A 26503-nucleotide genomic window follows, 5' to 3' on the forward strand; every position below is an offset into this window, starting at 1 on the left:
CCTATGCTACCCTGGACTGGGCCCTTCACTTTGCCTATGCCCTTCCTCTTTTTCTCTAGTAGTTGCATTTTAATCAATTCACCAAGTCATCTTTTTTACTTCCTCCTGTTATCTGGTATATTAGTTTTCTATTGCTGCAGAGCAAATTACTGGAAACTAAAACAATGCATATTTATTATGGGTCAGGAGTCCTTGCATGGCTTAGCCGGGTCCTGTGCTCCAGGCCTCAGAAGGATGCAGCCAAGGTGTCAGATGGGCTATATTCACATTTATAAGCTTGACTGAGGAAAAATCTGCTCCCAAGACAATTCAGATTGTTTTCAGAATTCACTGCCCTGTTGGTGTCTGCGGGCCCAGCTGTTTGGCTGGCTGGCGGCTGGCGGCTGCCTTCATGTCTTATGAGATACCTTCAGTAGCTGGAGGTCACTGTCTCCTTCTAGAGGCAACCCACAGTTTCCTGCCATGTGGATTTCTCAACATGGCTCTGAATCTATCTTGCCAGCTAGAAGAAACTCTAGCTGCAGTCCACAAAACGGAATCTTATAATGTGATCAAAGAACTGAAATCCCGTTATCTTTGCCGTATTCTGTTAGGAAGCAAACTACAGGTCCTGCCTGTAACCAAGGGAGGGGAATAAACACCACTGTGGACAGCAAGAAATTTTGAAATTACTGTGGTCATCCAAGAGCCCCACTGCTCTGCCACACTGAAAGTCCATACTTTAGTCAAATACCTCCTACAAGATCATTTATCTCTTTAGTCATCCTCTATCCTCCTGTGTTCTTTCCCCCGCCCCCTTTCACTCAAAGGACTGGCCCTAAAGTGCATTCTATAAAGACTGAGTAGGGCCTGCAGGGACACTCCATCACCACTTCACAAAAGATAAGGAGCAATACACGTTTCAAGACAGCATCAGCCAGGAAAAAAATTTAGAACATTCTTCTGGCTAATATATCTCCTCTATCTAGGAGTCATCTCTGTGCTGTAGAGCTGTTAGCAAAGCCTCACATTTGGACAGTAGGAACAGAGGCAACCCCAGCACACAGCAGTAGGGGCCGGAGGGTGGGAAGCAAAAACGAAGTCAGTGAGGTTCCAGACCTTTATCTATTGGAACTAATCTTTTCTTGTATCTAGAGCAGATGGGGAGGAGCTGCTGCTTCTCTCTGCTTAGCATTAGTTAAAATAGAAGAGGAATCATATTCTCCGACAAGCTGAGTTCCTAGAGTTTAAGTGCCTAAGGAAGAGCCATTACTCCACTGCCAGGGAATTATTCAATTATGCTGAACCACGTGGAAGATAAGTAAGCAATCTGAAGTTGACTCTGTAACCCCAAGTCAATTTGTGAATAAAAGCCTGCATATTTGTTTTTCTTAAAATCATTTTCTAATGGCTGAAAAATACTCCCTTTCAAAGGATTCTCAACCCAAAAAGCTGACCACTTCTCTAAGTTCTGATGCTTGGTTTTGGCCTAAGATTAAGAAATGTCATTCTTGGTGGTCATTATATAGTTGCCACTGCTCTTTATTGCATCTTTAGGTTGGATTTTAAATTGGTGTCATTTATTTCTAGGAAACTCAGCTTAAATTGCTCTTTAGGAACTAACTTTTTTTTAAGATTTTATTTATTTTTTTGACAGAGAGAGATGCAGCAAGAGAGTGAACATAAGCAGGGGGAGTGGAGAGGGAGAAGCAGGCCTCTTGCCAAGCAGGGAGCCTGATGCAGGGCTTAACCCCAGGACCCTGAGATCATGACCCAAGCCAAAGGCAGATGCTTAACAACTGAGCCACCAGGTGCCCCAAGAACAAACATGTTTTTAACTAAATATAAAGAGAAATTATTTTTAAGATATATTTTGGTACATCATTTTACCCTTACAAAAATATTTTCATACCTCATTTAACAATTATATAAGGAGGTCAGGAGAGTTGCTACAAACCCCACTTTAGAGGAAAGGAAAGAGTGTCAGAATAGGTACACAATTGTCTGGGGATACATAGGTGGGAAAGACTGAAGTCCTACTGAGTCTAGGCTGCCAGCTCTACTAAGAGAGCTTTTCTACATACAGGCTGGCTAGAATGCGTGGGTACTGTGCAAAAAGGGACACACACCATATCCAGACAGAAACATTAAAGAACTGTTTTCCCCTTGCTCTTATGGGTGCTTAGGTTTAGTTGATTTTTTTTTTTTAATTTCAAAGAAAAGGGTGTTTAAATTTAATATATAACACTCGCTGAATTTTATTCACCTTTAAAAAAGAAGTTGCCTGAGGGTGCCTGGGTGGCTCAGTAGGTTAAGCCTCTGCCTTCTGCTCAGGTCATGATCTCAGGGTCCTGGGATCGAGTCCTGCATCGGGCTCTCTGCTCAGCAGGGAGTCTGCTCCCCCTCCCCCACCACCTGACTCTCTGCCTACTTGTGATCTCTCTCTCTCTCTGTGTCAAATAAATAAGTAAGTAAATCTTTTTTAAAAAAAGAAGAGAAGAAGTTGCCCGAGTCAGAAAAAGTTGATCCGTTCATTTATGAGTCAGTATTTTGGTAATTATGCATTATTTTATTGACTTGTCTCATAAGCACATAAATCACTTGAAATGTCGACACACAAATGTGTTGATTTTGGCTGCCTTAATGCTGTCATTACTTTTCTCCTCAAATATGAGAACGAATTTATACAGATATCATTCTGATCAATTTTAGTGTGGATTTGCAATGTTAATCTCTGACAATGGAGGGTCATTTTCAGCAGGAAAAAGCAAGTTGCAGGCAAGTGTATCCCATGTTGTCATAAGACCTTACCATGTCTAAGAGAGCTCTGGAAATGTTCACACTATTCCAGTGTGGTGCACCAGCTCAGGTTCCATTTCACTTTCTAGTATACATTGGTCATATTATAACAAACATTATTTGAGATTTTTCTTAATAAACTAAATATATGACATGTGGTTAATTATTATGTGTAATAAACCAACTGTGATATCCATAGTGATATCTGGGTGTGTATTTCCTGATATGATCTTTAAAACAAATTTTTTAACCCAAAGCAATATAAGAATTTGTGACATTATCCCTTTCAGACACTTAATTGTATATGTAATCATTCCTCCTCAGAGATTATAACAAAACTACCGAGGTTTGGATACAAGTGATGAGTCTGCATATACTAGGCATATATATGGATAATGAGACAAAGTTGCAGTGACCATTTAAAAGATTAAGCTGTAGGAAGCAAACACTTTGAAATAAAAGCTGCAGTTACACAAAGTATCTGCACTTTTCAGAAATGGGAAATTGATTTTTAGCGGCTGCTTTTTTCTAGCATGCCTAAAAGGTGATGTAGGAAATTTCTCCCTAGATTAAAAAAAAAAAAACAGCTATATATTTTGAAAAATAGTAAACTTTAGAAAGTTAACATACTAATGTTACCAGAAATTAAGGTTGGAATACTGTTTGGTAGTCTGACCAAGTCAGAAGGATTTAAATCTACATCGTAACATGTGAATACATGCTACTTTTTAAAAGGGGGCCATTTGCTACCAAAGTGTTCACTGGACTCACAAATTAAGTTTATTGCTAATAGACTTTTATGTTATTGGAGACTTAAGTAAGAAGAAACCACACCATTTGCAAATGGAGTGATCTATATAAAAATTGATGGGTAGGGGCTGCCCAAATTTAGAAATGAACAAAAAGATTGACAAAACAGAAACATGGTGTTGAGCAGTAGGCTTGGGCATTTTATAAAGAACCTGAAATCCAGAGAAGTTGAAGGATTTGTTCAAGTAGAGTACATGATGACAATCTAATTACCTTTACTTTTCAAATAGCACATTTAAGTTAAAATCTAAATGCCTTATGCTTTAAATTTCTTCTTTTACTTACTATGGCAAGTGAGTAAGAAAACCCTTTCAGAAATTGGCTCAGATCTTCCATTCCAGCCTCCTTCCCCTACAGTTTTTCTGGCCTACGTTCTAGCCAAAAGGACATTGTCCTGCTCCAAACACAGAAAGTTCTTTCAGGATACTGTACATTTGCAAGTGCACTTGTCCCGGCCTAGAATGCTCTCCCTCCCCCCACCACCCCCAGTTTCTACTAAGGCTTTAACACCGGGGATCACCTGGGCTCTGGTGACTCTCCTGCGGGTACTTCGTTCCTATGGCTCAAGTGGTCAAAGCCTCTGTGTTTTAATCTGTGCTTGCAGGAGTCTGCTTCTCTTATGATACCAGAGCTCAAGAGCATTTTAGTAACCTGGGATACTAGTAGAAAGCAGGCACTCAAAAATACTGTATTGATGTTTGGATAAACAGAGAATAAAAGCAAATTTAACAGAGGTGGTTATTATTGATTGGCATTAGCACAGGGAATGATAGAGATTTCCAAATGGAAAGGCACTTCAAAAATCTTCTGAACTACTCCTCTCATTTTACAAGTGAGGTTCAGAGAGCAACTTACTTTCGGTTATCAAACTAATGTATGACATATTCAAGATTTTTAAAATTTTTTTAAAGATTTTATTTATTCATTTGAGGCAGAGAAATACGGGGGCAGGGGGAGAGCGAGCATGAGTAGGACAAGAGGCAGAGGGAGAGGGAAAAACAGACTCCCCTGTAGCCATGGAGTCCAACCTGTGGACTCCATCCCAGGACCCAGAGAGCATGACCTGAGCGGAAAGCAGATGCTTAACCATCTGAGTCACCCAGGCACCCCTCAAGATTTTTTTTAAGATTTTATTTTTAAGTAATCTTTACACCTGACATGGGGTTCCAACTCATAACCCTGAGATGAAGAGCCATATGCTCTACCGACTAAGCCAGCGAGGTGCCCCCAGATTTGAGATTTAATCCGTATCCTACAGTTTTAGTTCTATATCATAAAGCATCTGATGAAAGAAACTTTGTTATATAAACTATGTCTTGGTTATTTAGAATTTTACTAGTATATAAAAATATTAAAAATTTTTTCAAGTATTGAGGAGTACTTGGTGACTAAGCTCTTTTATACAAACCATCATTTTGTTTTTTATTGTTGGATTGGTATGCTAATTATATCCTTTTTATTTTTTAGATCAAAGGAAGTGGTACTGAACATTTTACATGCTTAGTTTTAAATCAGGGCACTTAGCCTCTCCTTCATTTTTCTCAGTAAGCATTAATCTTTTTTCCAGGTCTTATTTTCATGTTCTGCACTACAATTCTATACTTTTTAATATGAAATTTTATGTTTCACTGTAATCCTTAGTTGACCCTAAAAATTATACATGCATCCGTTCTAACATCATGGTGACTGAAAACAAGTCAGATCTTAGTACTTAAAATAATAATACAAACCTATTCATACAGTTCTGAAAAGCGGATTTCAAATTGCATGAATTAATTTACTGAATTTTAAAGTAATGAATTTAAAAATAATTTGACCTAGCACTAGACAGGTAAAATATATAAAACAATCAACAAGAGAGTTCAGGCAGACATAAAATCAAGACAAATTTACTTATTTTTAAAAAGTAGGGTTTTTTTTTTCTTTTTTAACCACAGATTGATTTCAGGAGCAAGAATAAGCAAGAAATTTTAGAGCAAAGGGTGTATAGCCCTTATTTATTACTTTGGTATACAAAACCCATCCATTTCCTAAAGCTTTCTGGGCTCAGCACCAACATACAGAGACCACAATTAAATTCTGTCACTAAAAACCCACATTTCATATTCACAACAGCAAGAGAAAAAAATGAGAGTCTTGAAAGAATGTTTTGTCCAACCAAAAGATCTTACATTTTTCCTAGGAGATATGCCATACCAAGACTTGTTAAACTATAGAAATTATTATGCCAGAAGAGAGAACTAGCATGATACCCTGTACTGATCATGAGAGATTTTAATAATACTATTTCTGATTATTTTTCTCTGGAGTAATCAGCATGCAAAGGAACATACTATACAATTAGCACAAAAGGGAATGTACAGACCCCAAGCAGAAAGAGCCTCCTTCCTTCCCCTGCATTCTTCCTTTTATTTAATCTGGCTTGGAAGGAGGGAGAATCAAGGGAATGTTTGAGGAGCAAATCCAGGGAATTTTTAAATTGTAGGAACATACTATGCTTATTCAGTGTGAGTGTGCGTGCGTGTGTGTGTGTGTGTGTGTGACCATTGCTCAGTACCATGATATATTACCCATGCAGGTAAACCCTACTTCACCCTCTCCTTTCAGTGCTGCATCTAGTCTGTCATAGGCAGAAGCTGTCCGGGTGTGACTGGGTTGTGTTTTATGCTGGGGACCAGTGGAGGAGCAGATGACCTCTGGTGCAGCACTTTTCAGGGGCCTCAGCTCTGCAACGATCTGGATGGAATTGATCAGGATAATGAACTCTTTGCAGACTTCCAGCCCCCATAAGTGAAAGTAGCTCACCAACCCTTGCAGATTCATCCTCCGGAGTCCCAAATTTTGGAGTCAATCTTATTCTAAGACAGTGTACACGTAAAGCCCTGTCGTATGAAGTCTGAGTCAGGCATTATTAAAATTTCTGCTTTTCCTCTTTGTTGCCATAGACAACTTTGGATCACAACCCTGTATGCTCTCCCGGTTGATTCTCTGCATGATATTGCATCTTGTCCCAAATTAAGTCTCATCAGTATTTCCCGAAAAAAGAATCCAGCCACTGAGGAGACATAGTCTTATGCCTGTGTCTCTGCTCCTAGATACACAGAGTGTCTGTGTGCTTAGAACTTTACCTGTTATCTTCTGCCAGACATCTCCAGAACCCCGTCTAATCCCCATTTGACACACCCTCTTTTACTCTACTTCCTATACAGTATGTCTGGCTGGGCTTCTCAGATCGGCAAACTTCTGCAGCAGCTCTTCTGTCTTTTGTCTCTCTTGGATTCCTGAAATTTCATCAGCCAACTGTAACATCCTGTCTCCCAAGATACTCTAGACCAACTGGCCTGACTAAGCTTCTTTCCCTTGTTCCCATGTATGCCATTCCCCTGGTCTGGCCTCTTCAGTCAATGCTGAATTTGGATTTGCATCTACCTTTCTAGCCTTAGCAAGAGAATCCAAACCATACTGGTTCCCTTAGCCCCCTGGTTCTGAAACTTACTTGGCAAAATGACCCAAGACTTGGTATTCTACTAACTTCTTCCTGTCCCAGCTCCTTTACTGACCTAGATGTGTTAACCCGCTCTTACTCCTCAGGGCTGTCATTGGTTGACACTCTTTATCTTGATTTAAGCTCTGGTTAAATTGAGTGAACTGTACAAAAAAAAAAAAAAAAGGTCCTGTCCTTTTGTCTGTCACATTGTCCCTGGGTTTTCTTATTAGAATCTAGGGACCTTTACCTCCTTCTACATTATTGACAAAGCACTGAAATCATTCTCATTAACTTTGATCTTTTTCAAAGTTTATACTATACTGCACAATATACTGCACAATACGGCCAAATTCATGGCGCCATGGGGTATAAACATAAAATTTTTAATACTCTACCTTAAAGCTTCTCTCTCAAGAAAATCCTTTTCTTCATTCAAACATTTCTTTAGATATTTACACATCATTTTTCCTCGCTGCTTCTCTGTGAAAAAAAGTTGGCCCCGCTGTACTTTGAAAACAAAACCCCAACCTGTATTTCTGAGCCAATCTCTTTCCATCTCATCTAGCTGCCCATCTAGTAAAGTTGTTCCTGGATGCCTAACACATGCATACCTTAGAATACACCTGGAAGACACAAAGATGACTAGAACATGATTAGAGCATTCAGAGAGCTCACAATCCTGTAGAGGAAAGACATTCATAAACAGATTATTGCAAACTCAATGTGATACATCCTATAGTGAAGGAATATGCTAAATACGATTATTTGAAAAGAGGGCTTAGAGCACTTTACATTTGAGTGTCAGATGAATATCAAATATGGATTTATTAATTTTCATGTATTAATTAACATATGAATTTTGGTTCCATTGAGTAATGAAAAAATAAAAACATTTGCTGAGGTCTTAGTTCTGTACTAGGCATCATGCAATATAAGAAAAGCTGAGGTGGGGGCAGTGGCAGAACATGTTAGAAAGACAATAAATATTTTTTAAATTACTCTCATTAAATTCTGTTACTGTTATGCCTGGTTTTTAAAAATGACTTTAAGGTACATGGGTTAGATTTCATCTTTCATAAAACTTATAATAAGAAAATGATAAAATTTATGGAAGATAACTGAATTATATTTAGTGTCCCTACCTCTCTCTCTATCACTATAAGAAAACCCAATTTTGGTAATAGAATTTATGAAATATTGCAGATTTCATTGTTATTTCATGTTTGTATGATTTTGCCATGGTAATTTTATTCCGAAGGCAGCAAAAATGCAGAAATATAAAAATAAGTTATACAAAATAAATTCAGCTAATAGAGCAAAGTCTTTCTTTAAAACAAATGGCTCAATGATAGTGGTGTAGCTACAGTATTAAAAAGACAAGTGAAATGCCAAAAAATAAAATAAAGAGCCAGGATTTTATTTTTTATTTATTTATTTATTTTTTTAAAAAAGAGCCAGGATTTTAAACACTGAGGTACACTGGCTTTTGTTAGATGTAGAGTCAACAATATTCAGGGCAAGCAGAATTAAAAAAAAAAAACTCAGAAGTTTTCTAGTTATGTTACTTTTCATTTTAAGGGTTAATGTACCCTGAGGTTGTATTGCTAAACTAAATACATAGTGTCAGTGTTACTGGAGAGAGTTAGACTATATCTTAAACAATTCCACCCGGGACACCTGGGTGGCTCATTTCGTTAAGACGCTGCCTTCAGCTCAGGTCATGATCCCAGAGTCCTGGGATCGAGTTCCACATCGGGTTCCTTGCTTGGCAGGGAGCCTGCTTCTCTCGCTGCCTCCGCCTGCCTCTCTGCCTGCTTGTGTGTACTCTCTCTCTCTCTCTGGCAAATAAATAAAATCTTAAAAAAAAAAATTTATCTTAAACAATTCCATCCCTTCCCTCCCCTCCACGTACTTCTGAGGAAAGAGAAAAAAAATACAAAGACTACTTAAGTCCTTCCCTGGAAGCTCACGATAAACTGTGTTTTTTAAAATTATAAAATATTTCAGTCATGTGCAGAGAACAATACCCAAATTTAATAAAAGTTAACATTGTGCCATAGGTACTACATATATGTGTTTATGTATGTATTTACATATGTGTATATATTTATAGTAAGAGAAACATTGACAAAATATATTTACTCAAAAAAATGTAGAAGCCTGGATAGTCAAGAAAAATCACATACGAGAGAAAGAGAAAAGAAAAAAAGAAACCCTGAATAGATCTACCATCTTTAAAGACTTCAAGCCAGACTTTTCAGTTTTCAAAATATGTAGACCCTCTGAATTACACAAACTATTTTATAGGAAAGAAAGAAAGAAAAGCGTTCCAAATTCTTTTATGAAACCATGGTTTTCTGGTACCAAACAAGAGTGGGCATAAGTACAAGAAAAGAAAATGATTTAGAATCTCACTTGTAAATAGAGATGCAAGGTCTCAAATAGACTGTGACTAAAATAGAATCCATCAAAGCTTAAATAGGTTTACTAAAGAAGAATTTATCCCAGGAATGTATAAAATGTTCAAACTTTATAAAAACATTTTAGAAAATCTGCTGATGTTAATCACCAAGATAGGAAATCAAAGGTAAAGAAAATATATATATATAGCTTGCTGGCAGGAGTATAAATTGGTAAAGTCATTCTGGAAATTTTTTGGCCTCGTCTTATAGAATTGCACATTCATATACTCTACAACTGAAAAATTCTACTCTGAGGTACATAATTACAAAAAAATTTTTGAATATGTATACCAGGAGATATTTTTAAAAGCTAAATTGTTTTTTTAAGCTTTTTTTTTTTTAAAGCTAAAATTCGAAATAATCAAATACTTGTGACATAGAATGGGTCTTGTTGCCTTATTATGTACACATGGGATATTACACAGCAGTAAAAATAAATACATAACTATAAACAAACATGTAAATGAGTCTTAGTACTGTAATATTGAATGAAAAAAGCAAGTCCCAGAAGATTGCTATATGATACTTTTTTAATAAATTTTAAAAACAACTTAAAACTAATTATTGTTTACGGGTCCACTCATATCTAATAAAACTGAGTTTCAAAAAGCAAGGACGTAACAAAAAGTAGGATTACATAAACCATAGTTAAGAAAGCAGGAAGACCATGGAAAGTATGCCGGTAGGTATTGTCACTGTTATAGTTCTGGTGTTGTCTGGGTGTTGGTTTGGAGGCTATTTGTTAGATTTTCATTAATTAAAGGAGAAATCTGTATGGCCATCTCAATCTAAATGGACATATAATTTAATAAAATTAAATACCTATGTATGATTTTTAAATTCTGAAACAAATTAATAATGAAAATGAAGTTCTTAATCTCCTAAAACATCTCTACCAAAAAAAAGCTTTATCAAAAACATTCTCAGTGTAGAAATGTTAGACGCATTCTTAATATCTGGGTTTCCCTGTTGCATTACTTTATTTTATTTTTTGAAGATTTTATTTATTTACCTGAGAGAGAGACAGAGAGAGTGAGCACAGGCAATGGGGAGGGGCAGAGGGAGAGGGAGAAGCAGAACCCCCACTGAGCAGGGAGCCCTACCCAGGGCTGATCCCAGGACCCAGGGATCCTGACCTGAGCCAAAGACAGAAGTTTAACTGACTGAGCCACCTAGGCACCCCTACTGCTGGATTAAATTATAGTTCCATCTTGAAAATATAACCACATTTGTTGTTTTGACCTGAAGGTTTTCAAAAGAATACATTATTTCAGAATTATTCTTCATAGTTAACCTTTCTATCTCCCCAACAATGGTGACATTTCTTGCTCCTAAAGCATAATGTCTACGTGACTGTTTATATCACTTGCTGTTACTTTTTAAAGAAAATATTACAAAAGAGCTGGAGACAATGCATTACACAGTCATGATTTTTTAGACGATTTTAATTTTTTAGGGTATTAAAAAGGTAACAAATTGTATGTGTGACCTCTGTCCTAAGTGTCCTGAAAGGGAAGACTTTAAAAAGTTGTTTGCATTGGACCTATAGTAATTCTTTTTTTTTTTTTTTAATTTATTTATTTGACGGACAGAGATCACAAGTAGGCAGAGAGGCAGACAGAGAGAGAGGGGGAAGCGGGCTCCCTGCCGAGCAGAGAGCCCGATGTGGGGCTCGATCCCAGGACCCTAGGATCATGACCTGAGCCGAAGGCAGAGGCTTTAACCCACTGAACCACCCAGGTGCCCCGGACCTATAGTAATTCTAACATACAGATGTGTCAAAGTACATATTCTGATTCCTAAACTAACAGATATTTCAGCATTTCTTAAAATGTACCAGATTTCTCTGTAATGAGAAAGACATGTCAAAATACCTCTTTGGGTACGACAAGCCACAAGATCAAGAGACAAATCTTTGAGTTATTTATGAAGATGAATTTTTTTTTATTTTTGTTTCTGTTTTGATTACCTGCTGATTGATTCCATTGTAAATAGTTTTCTAAAATTATGCTTTTACTGTCATTCTATCCAATAATTTTTACATGATTCCTCTTTTCTTTAAATCAGTGTTTGAATGTCACTAAAATATCTTTTGGATTTTAGGATCCTTGAGCAATTACAATATCAAATAAGAGGGAATTGTGCCTCTACTTTCTGTTTATTTCACTTCTGATTTTTTTTTTCAAATTATGCTAAAAATGTCAGCAGTTTGGTGACTAAAGTCTCAGATGGGATATCAAAGACAATTACTCTAAAGATGTTTAACTACAACGGTAGGAGTGTCTCATGAAATTCTTCATTTAAATCTATACGTGATCCTTTAGTGAAGTGAGCTATAACTTTGAGAGTTTTAAACTCTTGAATACAAATGCAAAAAAAATTAAATAAACTTGATATAATGAGTTTGTTCCAAGTGATTTATTAATTCCATACCTAATTTAAAACTGTGGTTTATGAGCTATTTTGCAGTAATAGAAAAATATAGTGCATGAATAGTTTTAAAGAATGTGATTTTAAAAATATGAGATTGTTTGGAGCTGATTGCACAAAGAAATGAGCTCTTGTTCTGAGACAAGTATATATACGAGAGTCCCTTAAATATAGAGCTACTTCTTGAAAGAAGGAAAGTATTAGCATCTTATTGTTCACAGGCAATCAAGAAGGACATATTTTACAAAAGCTATATACCCAAGAGTCAAGCCATGACATTATAACTGTTAGGCATATACCTATTTGGGGCTTTATTATAAATATATCCAGGCCACATTGCATGGTGGAAGCTAATTAAAATATGTTCATTAGGTAATGCTTAGATTTTATCAGCATCCAGCACCCAGTTTTCTATTTTACCACTTAATAAGCTCAAAAGACCTTGGACCCTATATTAAAGAGAATAAATGGGAAATTAATGTTGGGACCTAAAAGAGAGGCTGGAAGAAATTGGAGTTTCAAGAATTCCGCTGCTCCTTATTTCTATTTGGGAACAAAACAAAGGGAAATTAACATCAATAATAGCGGAGGAATACAGAGAAGGTATTTTTACTGTAGATAAATAAAACACATTGGTTTTATGGGTTTTCAATGAGGAAATCTATAACCAGGGCTTTCAATGAGGCTCTTTAAAACTATAATTAGTATGTGGGCCCTGGTGTACTGATGGACTAGACAGCCCTGCCAGATCCACCCGAGCCAGGCTTGTCCTTCTTACACAAATAAAATGCTGACAGTGTTACTGACCAGCCGTTTGAATGGAAATAATTTGTATCCTTTTTATCCACACTATGTATATATTCTGTCCTTTGGACAAAAGATTTTTTTTTTTTTTAAAGCCACCCTTTAGGGCAGTTCACTTTCTGTGTCAGTGGCTCTTAACCCCGTAATCTCCAGGCAGCTCTTCCTGCTGAGCGGTAGCCCTCCCTTTTTCCCCTCCAATCACTTCAGAGCAACGCTGACCTGGGCTGTTTTCCTGCTGTTGACACTGATGGTCCATTTTCCCAAAGCAGCCTGAAGCTTTTACTTCATATCTGATTCCTGAGAGGCCATGCCCCTTTCCACTTCCTTTTGTAAGGACAAGGTGAGGAAAAGTTAGTTCTCTCAGCACAGATGATGTTTAAGCCTAAAAATCACTCACCAAGTGTATGTGAAGACTGAAAAAAAATGTAGTATTGAGACTCACCCGGTCTGATGCAACAAACTCATGCACAAGTCTCTACAGATGATTTATAAATTGTGGGAACAGCAAAGTTTTGTATCTGCCTAAAATGTATAGTGCCTCCAGCAAGCGTGGTACATAAAAATGGGCTGTGTGTCCTATCAACTTTCCTACCTTTCGAGTGCCTTGTAATATTTAAGATACGTGGTGTGATTTGCTGTTGCCGTGTAATTTGTGGGGGCTTTATTTTCCGGGTTCACCTGATTTTTATTTATTTGTCACAAAACAAGAAGAGTTGTGTAAATTTACATATCAATACATATTTGTGTATAGGTGTTTTGTATTTGTAAATGGCAGTCTCTGGAATATGTAATGATTATGTGAAATATAAGTGCCTTTGGTAATATTTAGTAAAGCGGTTGCCAAAGAAATATGTTGAAGCAGCTTTTTCAGGTGAACGGTCAACCACATACTGGCTACTGAAGGGCCTGCAAGTCTGATTGCCAGTTCAGGGAATCTTTAGCTTTATAAAAGATGCTGGCACAACTTTTATCTAGGTTCCCCTCTCACTGGGCTTTCAGAAAGCACTAAACAACAAACTACTTCAATTCCTATTTAAAAGTTGTGTTCTCGGGACGCCTGGGTGGCTCAGTTGGTTAAGCAGCTGCCTTCGGCTCGGGTCATGATCCCAGCATCCTGGGATCGATTCCCGCATCGGCCTCCTTGCTCGGCGGGGAGCCTGCTTCTCCCTCTGCCTCTGCCTACCACTCTGTCTGCCTGTGCTTGCTCGCTCTCTCTCTCTAACAAATAAATAAATTAAAAACAAAAACAACAACAACAAAAAGTTGTGTTCTCGTTCTTTAAACTACATACAAATCATTTGCCAGTAGTTTTCTTTATTTTCTACTTCATTTAGGCTTTGGCACTGCTCTAATTAAAATATCTGAACAATATTTATTGGATATCATTATGCTTTCTGATCAAAGCCTTCTATTATGTCTTCATTCACCAATTAATAATGACCCTATCAATTGCAGACTAATTCAATTAGCCATTGCCCTGAATTTTTATTCATGGAATAAGCCAAAGTTCCCAGCCTAATCAAAATCAGGCTTGAAAGGTACATAAAGATATGTTAATTCTACTCTCTCAGGGTGATCTTATTTTTGGTGAACTCAGCAGAAAGTCACTTTCAATAACCCAATGAGAAAAGTATGATTCTTTTCCCTAGGAATTTTCTAAGTTTTATAGTTTTCTTCAAACTTCTTTTTTTTTCTTTCTATCATAGAATTTGGAGAAACACGTAAGAGCTTACCTGTTAAATTGATGTCCATTTTAGTTCATTTTTTTTATTTTAATTACTTCTAACTAATTGTTTGGGGATATTATTTGCAAAACAATTCAAAAAATAAAATGTGTATAGATTTTTAGATTGGTCTACTCATTAAAAAAAGAGAGAGTGTCACCTTATTTTCCCTTTATATGTTATGATTTAAGTAAATCAATACAAGGGCATTAGAGTCAGTCTTTATATTTTATTAATACTAACATAATTATAATTTTGGTTCTTTTGTCTTTTAAACTTGTTTGAGATTTAATGAGAAAAATCTTGGTAGATGGACTTTCATTTACACACAGAGCTTTAGTGAAGCCTGGTTGAATTTTCTCCAGCATTTTCCTGAGAACTACATTTGGAAGGTTCCTCTGGAGCTGAGAGAAGCAAGCCTGATTTTGAGTGTTCCCATGTTGAGCTTATGAGGAGATCACTTCAATCATTTTAACTCATTCAACTTCTGCAGAAACCTTTGATTCCCTTCCCTCATCCACAAAGTATGCATATAAATGTACGTCAGTCGATGATTTTTCAGGCCCTGGGCAGAGTCTCCTGTAACTACAGTGTGTGGATGCCAACATTAAATCAGACCAGTGGCAGTCAAGACCCAGAACCTGCCCTGAGGTCTGGAGGGCCCAACGGTCACTGTACTACAACCAGAAAATGTGTGCTGTGGCCATGTCCCATCACACCCATTTGCCCTGGAATACAGACCTGGCAAAGTGGAGTGGAATTCATGTTGACTACATGTTAGCTCTTTGAATCCTAAATAAGAAACCATTCGTTCACTGTGTATTTATTGAAACACCTTATGTAGGCCAGGTACATGGTGGATAACAAAAACCAAGTTGCCTGCCCCTGTAATTTTATATTTGACAAGAGAGTACATTGGACTTTGTGTTATCAAGAAAAATTTTCCTTCCTATATTCAGAGGAAAAACATCAAGAGTAGGAGAGGCTTATCCCTTCAGACTAACTAAGGTGTTCAGCCTAAATGTCTGCTGGGCATTGGTAACAAGGATAGGGCAATGTTGATATCTGAGGATCAGAAAGAGAATTCCCACAACTGCCTAATAGATGGTGAGAGGTGAAAGGGGAACCCTTGTGACCAGCGTGCTGGGCAGATATCAGGACTGTCCTCTCTGTGTTCAAATAAAGGACAATAAAACAAGATGATATAGGGCTTATTTTTTAATATCTAGAATATCAGAAGGACAGAAATTTTTCTAAAGGTATGAAGAGAAACTATAAAAGAAAATTTTCTATCAAAACAATGGATTACTAGACTATATTTAAAGGAACTTTCTCTGTGAATAAGAGAGGATGAGATGAATGCTGAGATGAAGGAGGTATCTTAATAGTAATGCATTTCAAGGAAATTTTAAAATTTAGTAGTAGAAATTGCATTATCAAAAAATAAAATTTGTAATATTGAGGACAAAATGGAGAAACTCTGAGAATGCAAAGGAGAATAATTAAAAAATGAAAATTGTGAGCAAGAAAATAATATAAACAAGAAAAATCAGAAGCAGAGAAAAAGTCCATCTTTGGATAACTGACCTTCTTTGGGAGAAACTAAAAGAAGCAGAAGCAACATTTTAAACTATATAACAAGAAAACCTTTCGACCATAGCTTCTTCTCCCAGAAACTAGTCTACAGCTTCAGTGGACTCAGACTCACTTGATTCCATCCAAAAGCAACAAAAGAGACTCTCACCAAGATATATCCTGGTATGTGATGATGACAACTGTCATTAGTAGTGTCAATTTCAAAAACAAAGAACAAACCTTGTAACTATCATCCAGGTAGAGAGAAAAAACAAACCAACAAAATAGAACTAGATTATTTGAGAAAAAGTGTTGAGAAAATTCTTATGAAAAGTTAGGTATGAAGTTTTTGTCACGTCATATATATCCATAAAGCCAAGATGGTTTAGAAGTTGAAAGAAAACATAAATGGAAAACCCATAGGGAATTATAGGAAAACATGTAGATCATATTTAACTGATTTAATTAGGTAGACAGTTTTTCTTAAGCATACAAAAATATGCAATCACAAAGGGAATGATCAGTAGATTTGAGTATAGGAAAATTTCAAACTTTTGTGTCAAATATAAAATTAAATGACATAGCAAATTAGGAAAAGATGCAATGACTATAACGGAAGCCGACATTGATGTTACATATAAATAAATAATTCTTAAAGCCAACAAGAAAATCTTTAATCTAATAGCTAATAAAGAATGAATTAAATGTAAAAATGCCATCTTTTAAACTATCAAAATGTAAAATTTTATAAAACAGGATTAATATGTAGAGAAAAAATTATCATATACTATAGATGCAAGTGTATAATCATTCTAGAGACAAGGGAAACAATTTATAACACATTTCAAATGGCAGGTCTTTTATGCCAATAAAGCAATAGTTGCACCAACAAGCAAAGATATGAACATGGGAGTTCATTCTAGCTTTTTACTGAAGAAAAAGAGTTGGAAACAAATTAAAAGAATGTCAATAGGGGACTGACTAAATAATTTTCATATTCATTCATGTATCCATAATAAAGAATGTGACACAACCATTACACAATATTATTTGTATGTAAAAATATCCATAGTAAATGAAAAATGCAAGTTATAAAGTAACATGTACACTGTGAGTTTATTTTTATGAAGGTATATGGGAATAACTATCTGCAAATATGAATATCAAGAGGTCAACCAGAATCAACTCTGGATAATAAAATTATAGGTTATGTTATCTGAATTCCTTCTATCTCTTTCATCACCTGAAATTTTCACAATGAGTTTATTATCTATCTTTAGAAAATGAATCTATTTTTCACATCCTTTCACCAAATAACCCTAATTCTGTGAATTTATCCTATGTAAGTGAGATATGTGGCCAAATGAAAAGACTAGGATTTTTGGAGAATATCAATTTTAATAGAGAAAAATTGAGGGTACAGGGAGGAGTAAATGTTTTATAGTAAATAATTGATTGCAGCAAAGCTTTAACATGGTGTGTTAGGGCAAAAAGAAAGTCTTCAAAAACAGTTTGTTTACATAGAGAATTACTGATGAAATACTAAGTGGAAAAAAGAATGAACTAATTGACCTGCAAATGCAGACCAAAAGTGCAACCAAGACCTGGTAGCCAGTCAAATGCCAAGTACATCAAATTTGCCTAAAAAACCCATGCTTAGGGTGGATAAAAAGCATTGATTGTATCTGATAGTGAGACAGAGTTGTTTTCTCCTCTTCCTGTATTTCTCGATTTTTCCTCACAGCATGTATTACTTCCATGAGCAAGATTATTAAAATAAAATAAAGTTATTAAACATAAATTGTACATAGTTACCATGCTATCGCTCATCCTCAGTTAAAACATGCAGTTGAACTACTGCATGATTCTAAATAATCTCTTTTTTTTTAAAAGATTTTTTTTTATTTATTTGTTTGACAGACAGAAATCACAAGTAGGCAGAGAGGCAGGCAGAGAGAGAGGAAGGGAAGCAGACTCCCTGCTGAGCAGAGAGCCCGATGCAGGGCTCAATCCCAGGACCCTGAGATCATGACCTGAGCCCAAGGCAGAGGCTTTAACCCACTGAGCCACCCAGGCGCCCCTCTAAATAATCTCTTTTAAAAAGTTAGCAGTCATGAGCTGACAGCATTCCCGGGGTGTAGATCAGGTTGACCTGGAGCTTTGTTCATGTTATAATTGCAGGTAATTGATAAATACAGAATTATCTCAATTTTGAATCCAGGGCAGATGATACCTAGATATTTGGAATGTCTACTCTATGCCAGGTGTCCTGCAAAACATACTCCTGAATGATCACCCAAGCTTATAAATCTTATTTGTGGCACCAGGCATGGGTTATATGTGGTTTTATATGTAAAAGACATACTATAAAACACCAATAAAACAGAAAAGTCCCTCTCTCCTTTGAAAGGTTATTTCATGGTATAATTTTTTCTATTAGTTCTCATAGCTGTAAAGTTCAATACGGAAAAAGTAATTGCTATAATAAATATTTAAAAATATTATTAGAAACAAACTTTTTCAAGTACAGGGAGGAGGAGAACAATAATGAGTGGTGAAATAAATATATAGGATATAGTATTTATGAATACTGAGTGTGTAACCTTAGAGGTACTACACTGTATCAGATATAGGAGCTGGATAATATTTCATAATGAGTTCATCATATTAACTAGCTGGCCTACAAATATGCACTAAAAGTGTTACCAACATCTGATAACCAAAAATATTGTTCAAATACCAAGAACAGTGAATGATATGCCTTCAATGGACCTAGAATTACATACAATTGTATTATGTAATGTTATGGTAAAGAAATTCTTTACTAAAACCAAAATGTTATCTAAACATTTTACCCATAATTTCATTTTTAAATGCCATATAATTATGTTAGCTTCAAAATTACTTATTTTCAATGAGTTAATTTTACAAAGCTCTGTGAAATTATAAAATATGTCATTCAAAATAACCAATAACAGAAAGGCAAACTCTAGAGCATTTTAGGTGAAGCTGTGTTGCATATTTCAGTAATAAATCTCTTGGGTCTTTTTCTTGTCTTTTCACTTTTCTTGCACACTTGTATATCTGTATCACTTTTCATTTTCCTCACCCTTTTAAGTACATCTCTGTGAAAATCAGCTGACTTTACTAGTCTGCCCTTCCAGGGAGCCATCTGTTAGGGAGTGATGCAGACATCTGAAATGTCATTTATCTTGACCTTTCTCAAACAGATGCTCTTTGTTGTTCTATAGTTTTTCTAAGTTAGACACTCTAAAAATAATTATGCTTCACTAAAACATTACAGGACATTTTACAACAGAAGAGTTATATTCCTACATAATCCTCATGCAATACTTTTTTCTTTACTCATATATCATTTGAGCCTTTTTGTATATGCATCCTTTTTTTACTCATATAATTAAAGGAAAATTAATCACTCACTGTAATTTGGAATCTAATTCCCTCTGTTAGTATTATTTTGGAACCATTTCACTATTGTAATATAATCTTTTTTTTTTTAAAGATTTTATTTATTTATTTGGCAGACAGAGATCACAAGTAGGCAGAGAGACAGGCAGAGAGAGAGGAGGAAGCAGGGTCCCTGCTGAGCAGAGAGCCTGATGCAGGGCTCCATCCCAGGACCCTGAGATCATGACCTGAGCCAAAGGCAGAGGCTTTAACCCACTGAGCCACCCAGGCGCCCCAATATAATCTTAATATTCAAATGAGGATATTCAAAACTTCATAAAATTATATTATTTTTAGTAAGCCATTTCACCCATAAATGGGAATTTCAGTGCTTCTGATTCTCTTTACTTTAAGTAAAGATGAAATGACTATCTTTGTATACAACCTGAGAAGCTGACCAAAATATACTATGATCCAGAAGTTGCTTCTAGGACAGTCAGGCCATTTCCCTGATTCTATATTTATTTTTCTAATAACATGCTGAGACTGATAATAGATTATTCCCCCAGATTTATTTATTGTTTTATTCTCATCAAATTCTTATAAAGCCCTTACTATAGTCTGTATGTTGTTTTACACACTTAGTAAATATTAATTCATCTAATCCTCATAAAATCCTGTGAGGATTGTTATCTTCATTTTTCGGATGAGGAAAATGAGATGTGGAGAAGTCAAGTAGCCTGCCCAAGGGCATATAGCCAGTAAGGGCAGAGCCATATGGGGAACCCAGACCATCCAGCTCTTCTCCAAAAGACTGTCAGTATCAGAAGATTGGAGATGATTTTCAACTCATTGCCTTTCCCAGTAAAAACTGGTTGGCACTACTGGGACACTGTGTTTCCTCGACCAGTGATGTTACACAATGTAGAAAAACAAGAGGAAGACGGCCGGCATTTTCTGCGATGGTACCTTGTGGCATCCTTAGCTATGAAACATACTTAGGAAGTAGTTTTAGCTCAATCCAGCAAAACCTTTATTGAGGGACTGTTATATGTAAGCCACATTTAATACAGATCCAGGTATGAAGTGCAGTGCACTGAGCCAAATATCTACCCATACGTCAGCTCAGTACCCTAAATGACCTGCTATATTCAAGCCAAACCTTGGGAGGTAAGGGTCTGTCTACAACAGCTGAAGGCATTTTGTCCAACATGTTTGCAGCACAACTTTAACTCAGAAGATCTGTAAGAAGGCAAAGTATTTATGAGCCAATGGTAAGCATAGATCTAGAAGAATGAGCTTTTCTGGAATCATTGTGAACATGAGAATGACACATCTGTGACTATGTCCCAGACAGATCTGTCCATGTCCTGTTGCAGGAGTTTCGTGTTAAGTGTGGGATGCTGATTATTTTTACACTAAGAGAGGTTTTCTTAGGCCTGGTATTCTAAGTTTAATGTAGCAAATTTTAGGACAAAATCCAGCTTGAAACAGATTGCTGACTATTTAAGTAGAGAAGTTGACTTAACTGGAACAAAAAAGAAAAACATTTCTAGTTAAAAAAAAAAAAAAAAAAGGCTGGAGAAGGGGAGCAGTTAGAGTGGGAGAAAAACATATCTGTTAGAAAGAGCCAAGACATACAACTTAAGGAGAAAACATCTCCACCCAGCAGGAAACCCAGCTAAGTTTAAGAAATAGCACAGAAAAAGAGATACGCTATAAGACTCTTCATTGCATCATCTTAGCTAAAGACTCATAGACATTTAGGGACTATAAAGAATCCAGCCTTAGAAGTGCTCATATTCTTGGTGACAGTTTGAGTTTCTGTGTGTTTATAGCGTGGATAGTAATGCAGTGACTCAGAATACTGTAAGGTTTTTTGCCCGTTGAGTGTCAGCAACATTAAGAGCATTTTGAAGAGCAGTGTCTATGCCTAGGTGTCTCTGCTCAATTATATTTGGATTTAGGACAACAAAAGCAATGCATATTTTTAACTCTGGGCAAGGGAAGAACAGAGATGAAATTCATGTTAAAACACAGGGCTCTTCCAGTATTGTAAAGCCAGGATTGGCTTGGACTGGGGCTTAGAGTTGCTATAAATTTGATGAGTATGGCGAGGAAGCTTTGAGATTTTTCAGAAATTTCTGAAATAGTCACAAAGAACGGAAAGAAATTATTCAGTGAGAATTTATATGTATGGTGGAACTTTGAATCAGAAAGATGGATTTGAATCTAGCATCCTCCCTTTACTCACTATTTATCTTTAGATCACACATCATGCTATATTGGGCATCTGTTTCCTTATCTCAAAGGCTGTATAGGGCTGTTGAGAGGATTCAGTGAGGACAAAAGAAAGCACTCAGTATAGTTCCTATGAGGTAGCAATAGTTTCCTTCCCAGGTATTATAATTTTGCCATCTTGCATCGCTGTGGGACAGGTAAGGTATTTTAGATGCTATAATACATGTTTAGGAAATAGCAAAAGCAGAAGTATTTCTAGTTTTTGATAAAATTTCTAAAACGTTTTAATAACGCATTAAAGGTAGTTTTCTGTCTTAATCCGTTATCCAGTTTGAGTCTAAACTCTCTAACTAAAGAATGTTCCAAAAAGTGTTGACTTTTTTAATAAATATCCGTAGGCTGTGAAACATTGGGAATTTTTTTCATATCTTTATTGAAGAACATCTAAATGCAGTCATTAAATATGGTCTATTCAATGCATTCTCCATAGCTCTCTTTTCATTCATGTACTGTATCTGACCCATGACTGTCTATTTGTGGCTACATACATTGCACAGGATGGAGAACCTGAAATAGAAACAAAAGCACATAGTGGTTGAAAGCCACCAAGGTCACACATGGGATCATGACAACGAAAGATGATAAGATCAAGGATGTAAGCAGGGCAATTAGTCATAGGAAGTAGGAGGAAGTAGGTGGCTATTGTGGAAGGAGAGAGGAAGCTGTAGATCAAGGAACATCAATAAACCTCAAGGTAAAGATCTTACAAGAATCATCTGCAGGGAAAACAATGATTCCTATAATTTTTTAAAATTCACATCCTAAGAAGAAAAGCTTCATGAATTAGAGAACAAAGAAGAATATACTAAATTTTTCAGTGTTGTGTACACTTTTTTCATAAATATTAATCCTATCTTTTGCGTTTCAATTACATCTTGATTAATTTAATGCTTACCAGGTAATCATGGGTCTTAAGGTTTTATAAGTACATATTTCATAGGATCAAACACCTCATGAGCACAGATCCCACAGGTCATGGATACATACTTTAATCCGTCTTCATTTTTGAAGAATGCCTGACTTCCTCCTCAACATTTTTAGGATTGTACTTTTCTGAAAGAGATTTTCATTGGACAACAATTACTATTACTCAATTCTGTATTCCGAGCTGATTAAAATTCATGGAGATAATGTTGGCTTTTATTTAATGTTTAACTGTGATACATATATCATATTTATTCCTAATGTGTACACAAGTATAGTTTTATTTTTACTGTTATTTAATTGACCAGTAAAGTCAGAAAATTGAATTATAAGCACTAGCTGTGGAAGATAATAATCATTTCAAGAAGGTCAGCCTTGCCAGCTCTGTGCTATCTTAGTTGCACAAAACTGCATGGCTAGATATATCAGTTTATTATAAAATTGGTAGACTGAAATGACCATCACTTTATTTTAAAATGGTCAAAATAGTTATTCACGTTTTCAACTAAACTTATCCAGCAGCAAAATCAAAGTTATAAGCCAATAATAGACTCAGTCATCAGTTTCAATATTCAATAATCTGTATTTTTGGCTTTAGCATGTATGTTACTTAATCTTCTGAATTCAAGAGACTTACAAATTTATAATGGACTCTATTGTGGCACTTAAATTAAATCTTTTCCTTTTTTTTAGGTGGACCTTCTGGTCCCTACCAAAGTAACTGGCATCATTACACAAGGAGCTAAAGATTTTGGTCATGTACAGTTCGTAGGCTCCTACAAACTAGCTTACAGCAATGATGGAGAACACTGGACTGTATACCAGGATGAAAAGCAAAGAAAAGATAAGGTAAGTGATCTGAATGGTTTAGAACAGGCAGAAATGGAGTACTAAACTGAATTCAAGTTTGACTGAATGAACTACTTATACTTAAGTATTAAACATAATGGTTATATACAACTGAAAAATAATGTTAAATAAAAGTTTTAACATTTTCCATATTATCAGTTATCTAAGATCCAGCTAAGTAAAATTTGTTTGTATTTTATAAACCTAATAGAAGCTTGAATAATTTATCACAAAGTACATGTGAATAGTTACTGTTTGAATACTTGCCACTATTAATTTTACTTTTTTAAAAGATTTTATGTATTTAATTTTAGAAAGAGAGAGCACACATGCTCTGTCTTTATAAAGAGAGTTGGGTAAGGGGCAGACAGGGAGGGAGAGGGAGACAATCTCAGGCTGACTCCTCCATGACCATGGAGCCCAACGCAGGGCTTGATCTCATGATCCTGATATCATGACCTGAGCTGAAACCAAGTCAGACACTCAACCAGCTGTGTTACCCTGGTGCCCCTAATTTTGCTATTAAAAAACATTACTGATATTAGAAAAAAATTTTCTTTGGCAGAAAAATATTTCAAAAATTAACTAAAAGATGTTTTAATTATATATTTCCTTGATTATTTTGTCAATTGGGAATTTTAGAAATGGACAAATTTTAACTATTACACTGGTTTATCAAAATTAAAAACATAGGTTGTTTCTTTGTTGACTGTTTTAATTCTGTTTTAATTCATAGGTTTGTAAAATTTTTTGACCTGTGTAACTATTTTCATATTATAGTAGTAGATATATATTATTGCACTGTACAATTCTACACTATATTTGTCTAATTGTTTTTTCTAAAAGTTCTTACCATTTTAAACATCTTTCCATAGTATCTCCTGGTCTGAATTTCTGTAGGGCCCTGGAAAATGGAAGTGCTCAGTCTCCATATCAATAACTAATTCATTCAGATGTTAAAGTGTAGCCTCAGTTGGACCAATGAAATTGAAACTCATTAATCCCTTAGAGTGTTTGTGCAAAGAACTCTAACTTTCTAAAGACATAACAGAAACAAATATCTTAGTTCCAAGATCTGGGGGGAAACTATAATATGTTAAATATTTCTGAGTTAATAATGACTTCTTCCATTTTATGTAGCCCTTTCATTCACTTACTCTTCTTGTATTATTAACCAGTTAAGAAGTTAAGAATATCTTGCTTTTTAATTTTTTTGATTTTATTTATTATTTATTTGAGAGAGCAAGAAAGAGAACTTGAGTAGGAGAGAGGCAGAGGGAGAAGCAGACTCCCCACTGAGCAGGGAGCCCAATGTGGGACTCAATCCCAGGACCCTGAGACTATGACCTGAGCTGAAAGCAGACACTTAACTAACTGAGCCATACAAGCACCGTAGGAATATCTTTCTTTTTCAAATATTCAAGACAGAGAATGATACATTTTCCCAGCAGTACTGAGCCTGAAATGGCTATTCCTGTGGGTCAACAGAGTCTGAATTCAGTTCATATAAAATTCACTTTAGGGGAGACATGTTTTTAGGTTTAGATTATAAAATCCATACTATTTACCTTTTAACATCTCAGAACACACCCATTTTGCATCCCAGGGTACATTCACTTAACATCTCAGAACACACACACACACACTTTTTATTTTAACATCTCAGAAACTGTTGTATCTTACAGTGTCACAATTAAATTGGGAACATTTATTATTTTCTAGAAGAACCTAAAATAATGGCATGGTTTCTAATCAATAGCATCTTAGACTGAATGAATATAGGGTTTTTTGTAAAACCATCTTTAAATGTATTTGTGAGCTGTAGACAAATACCTGCTGTGATTTATGGCAAATAATTGTTTCAGCTACTACCTTTCACTTTGTTACAGTAGGCATTCTGATGCATAGGGAATGAAAATGTATCCCATTAAAAAAATGAAGCTTTTTAAATTCCATAAATTATATAGCTCTTGAAATTAATTTTAAGACAGATAAATATTATCATCCATTATCCATGTGTAATACTCAAGAAGGCATTTGGATGGCTTAGTCAGTTGAGTGTCCAACTCTTAGTTTTGGCTCAGGTCATGATCTCAGGGTTGTGGAACTGAGCCCTACAAGGGGCTCCTTACTCAGTGGGGAGTCAACTTGAAATTCTCCCTCCCTCTCCCTCTGCCCCTCACCCCCCAAAATAAATAAATAATTTTTTTAAAAGCATATCTGTAATTATCAAAATCCTTATATATATTGATTTAGGAAAGAACTATAAAGAAAAATATGATTAAATTATTGTACTGATGAAATACTTTCTTTTTTAAGATTTTATGTATTTGACACAAGAGAGAGAGATCACAAGTAGACAGAGAGGCAGGCAGAGGGGGAAGGGGAACCAGGCTCCCTGCCCTTTTTTTTTTTTTTTTTAAGATTTATTTATTTATTTATTTATTTGACAGGCAGAGATCATAAGTAGTCAGAGAGGCAGGCAGGATGGGGGGCGGGAAGCAGGCTCCCTGCTGAGCTGAGAGCCCGATGCAGAGCTCAATCCCAGGACCCTGGGATCATGACCCAAGCCAAAGGCAGAGGCTTAACCCACTGAGCCACCCAGGCCCCCTGATGAAATACTTTTTTGTCTCCATTTACATTGAGTGTGTGATTTCATGATCATATATGAATAACTTTTTAATTTTTCCCTAAATAATAGATGATGCATTTGCATATTACTGCATTTTATTTCATTATCTTTGTTTGAAATCCATGGAAATTTTTGTCGAGTTGACCAAGATTTTCTATATCATTACTGGTTTTCTATCTACTTATATTATCAATTATGGAGAAAACAATGTGGAAATCTCCAACTATAATTGTGGTGTTCCTGATTTCTTCTTGCAGGTATATCAGTGTTTACTTGATGTATTTTGAAGCTCTTCTAAAAGATCCATGATCAGTTAGGG

The 26503-nt window shown here is 35.8% G+C and overlaps 1 protein-coding gene across 1 annotated transcript in view; it reads left to right on the forward strand.

The window, feature by feature from the left end:
- Positions 1-26503, forward strand: part of EDIL3 (EGF like repeats and discoidin domains 3) — a gene marked incomplete at its 5' end in the record, with an annotated part of 295014 nt that overhangs the window by 246735 nt on the left and 21776 nt on the right. Inside the window, one exon of the mRNA XM_080804329.1 lies at positions 23397-23552. Within this exon, the coding sequence (XP_080660455.1) occupies positions 23397-23552 (156 nt within the window). The remainder of the gene's footprint in view (positions 1-23396; positions 23553-26503) is intronic.

Source organism: Martes martes (genome assembly GCF_963455335.1).
Source record: "Martes martes genome assembly, chromosome: 5".
Taxonomy (NCBI): Eukaryota; Metazoa; Chordata; class Mammalia; order Carnivora; family Mustelidae; genus Martes; species Martes martes.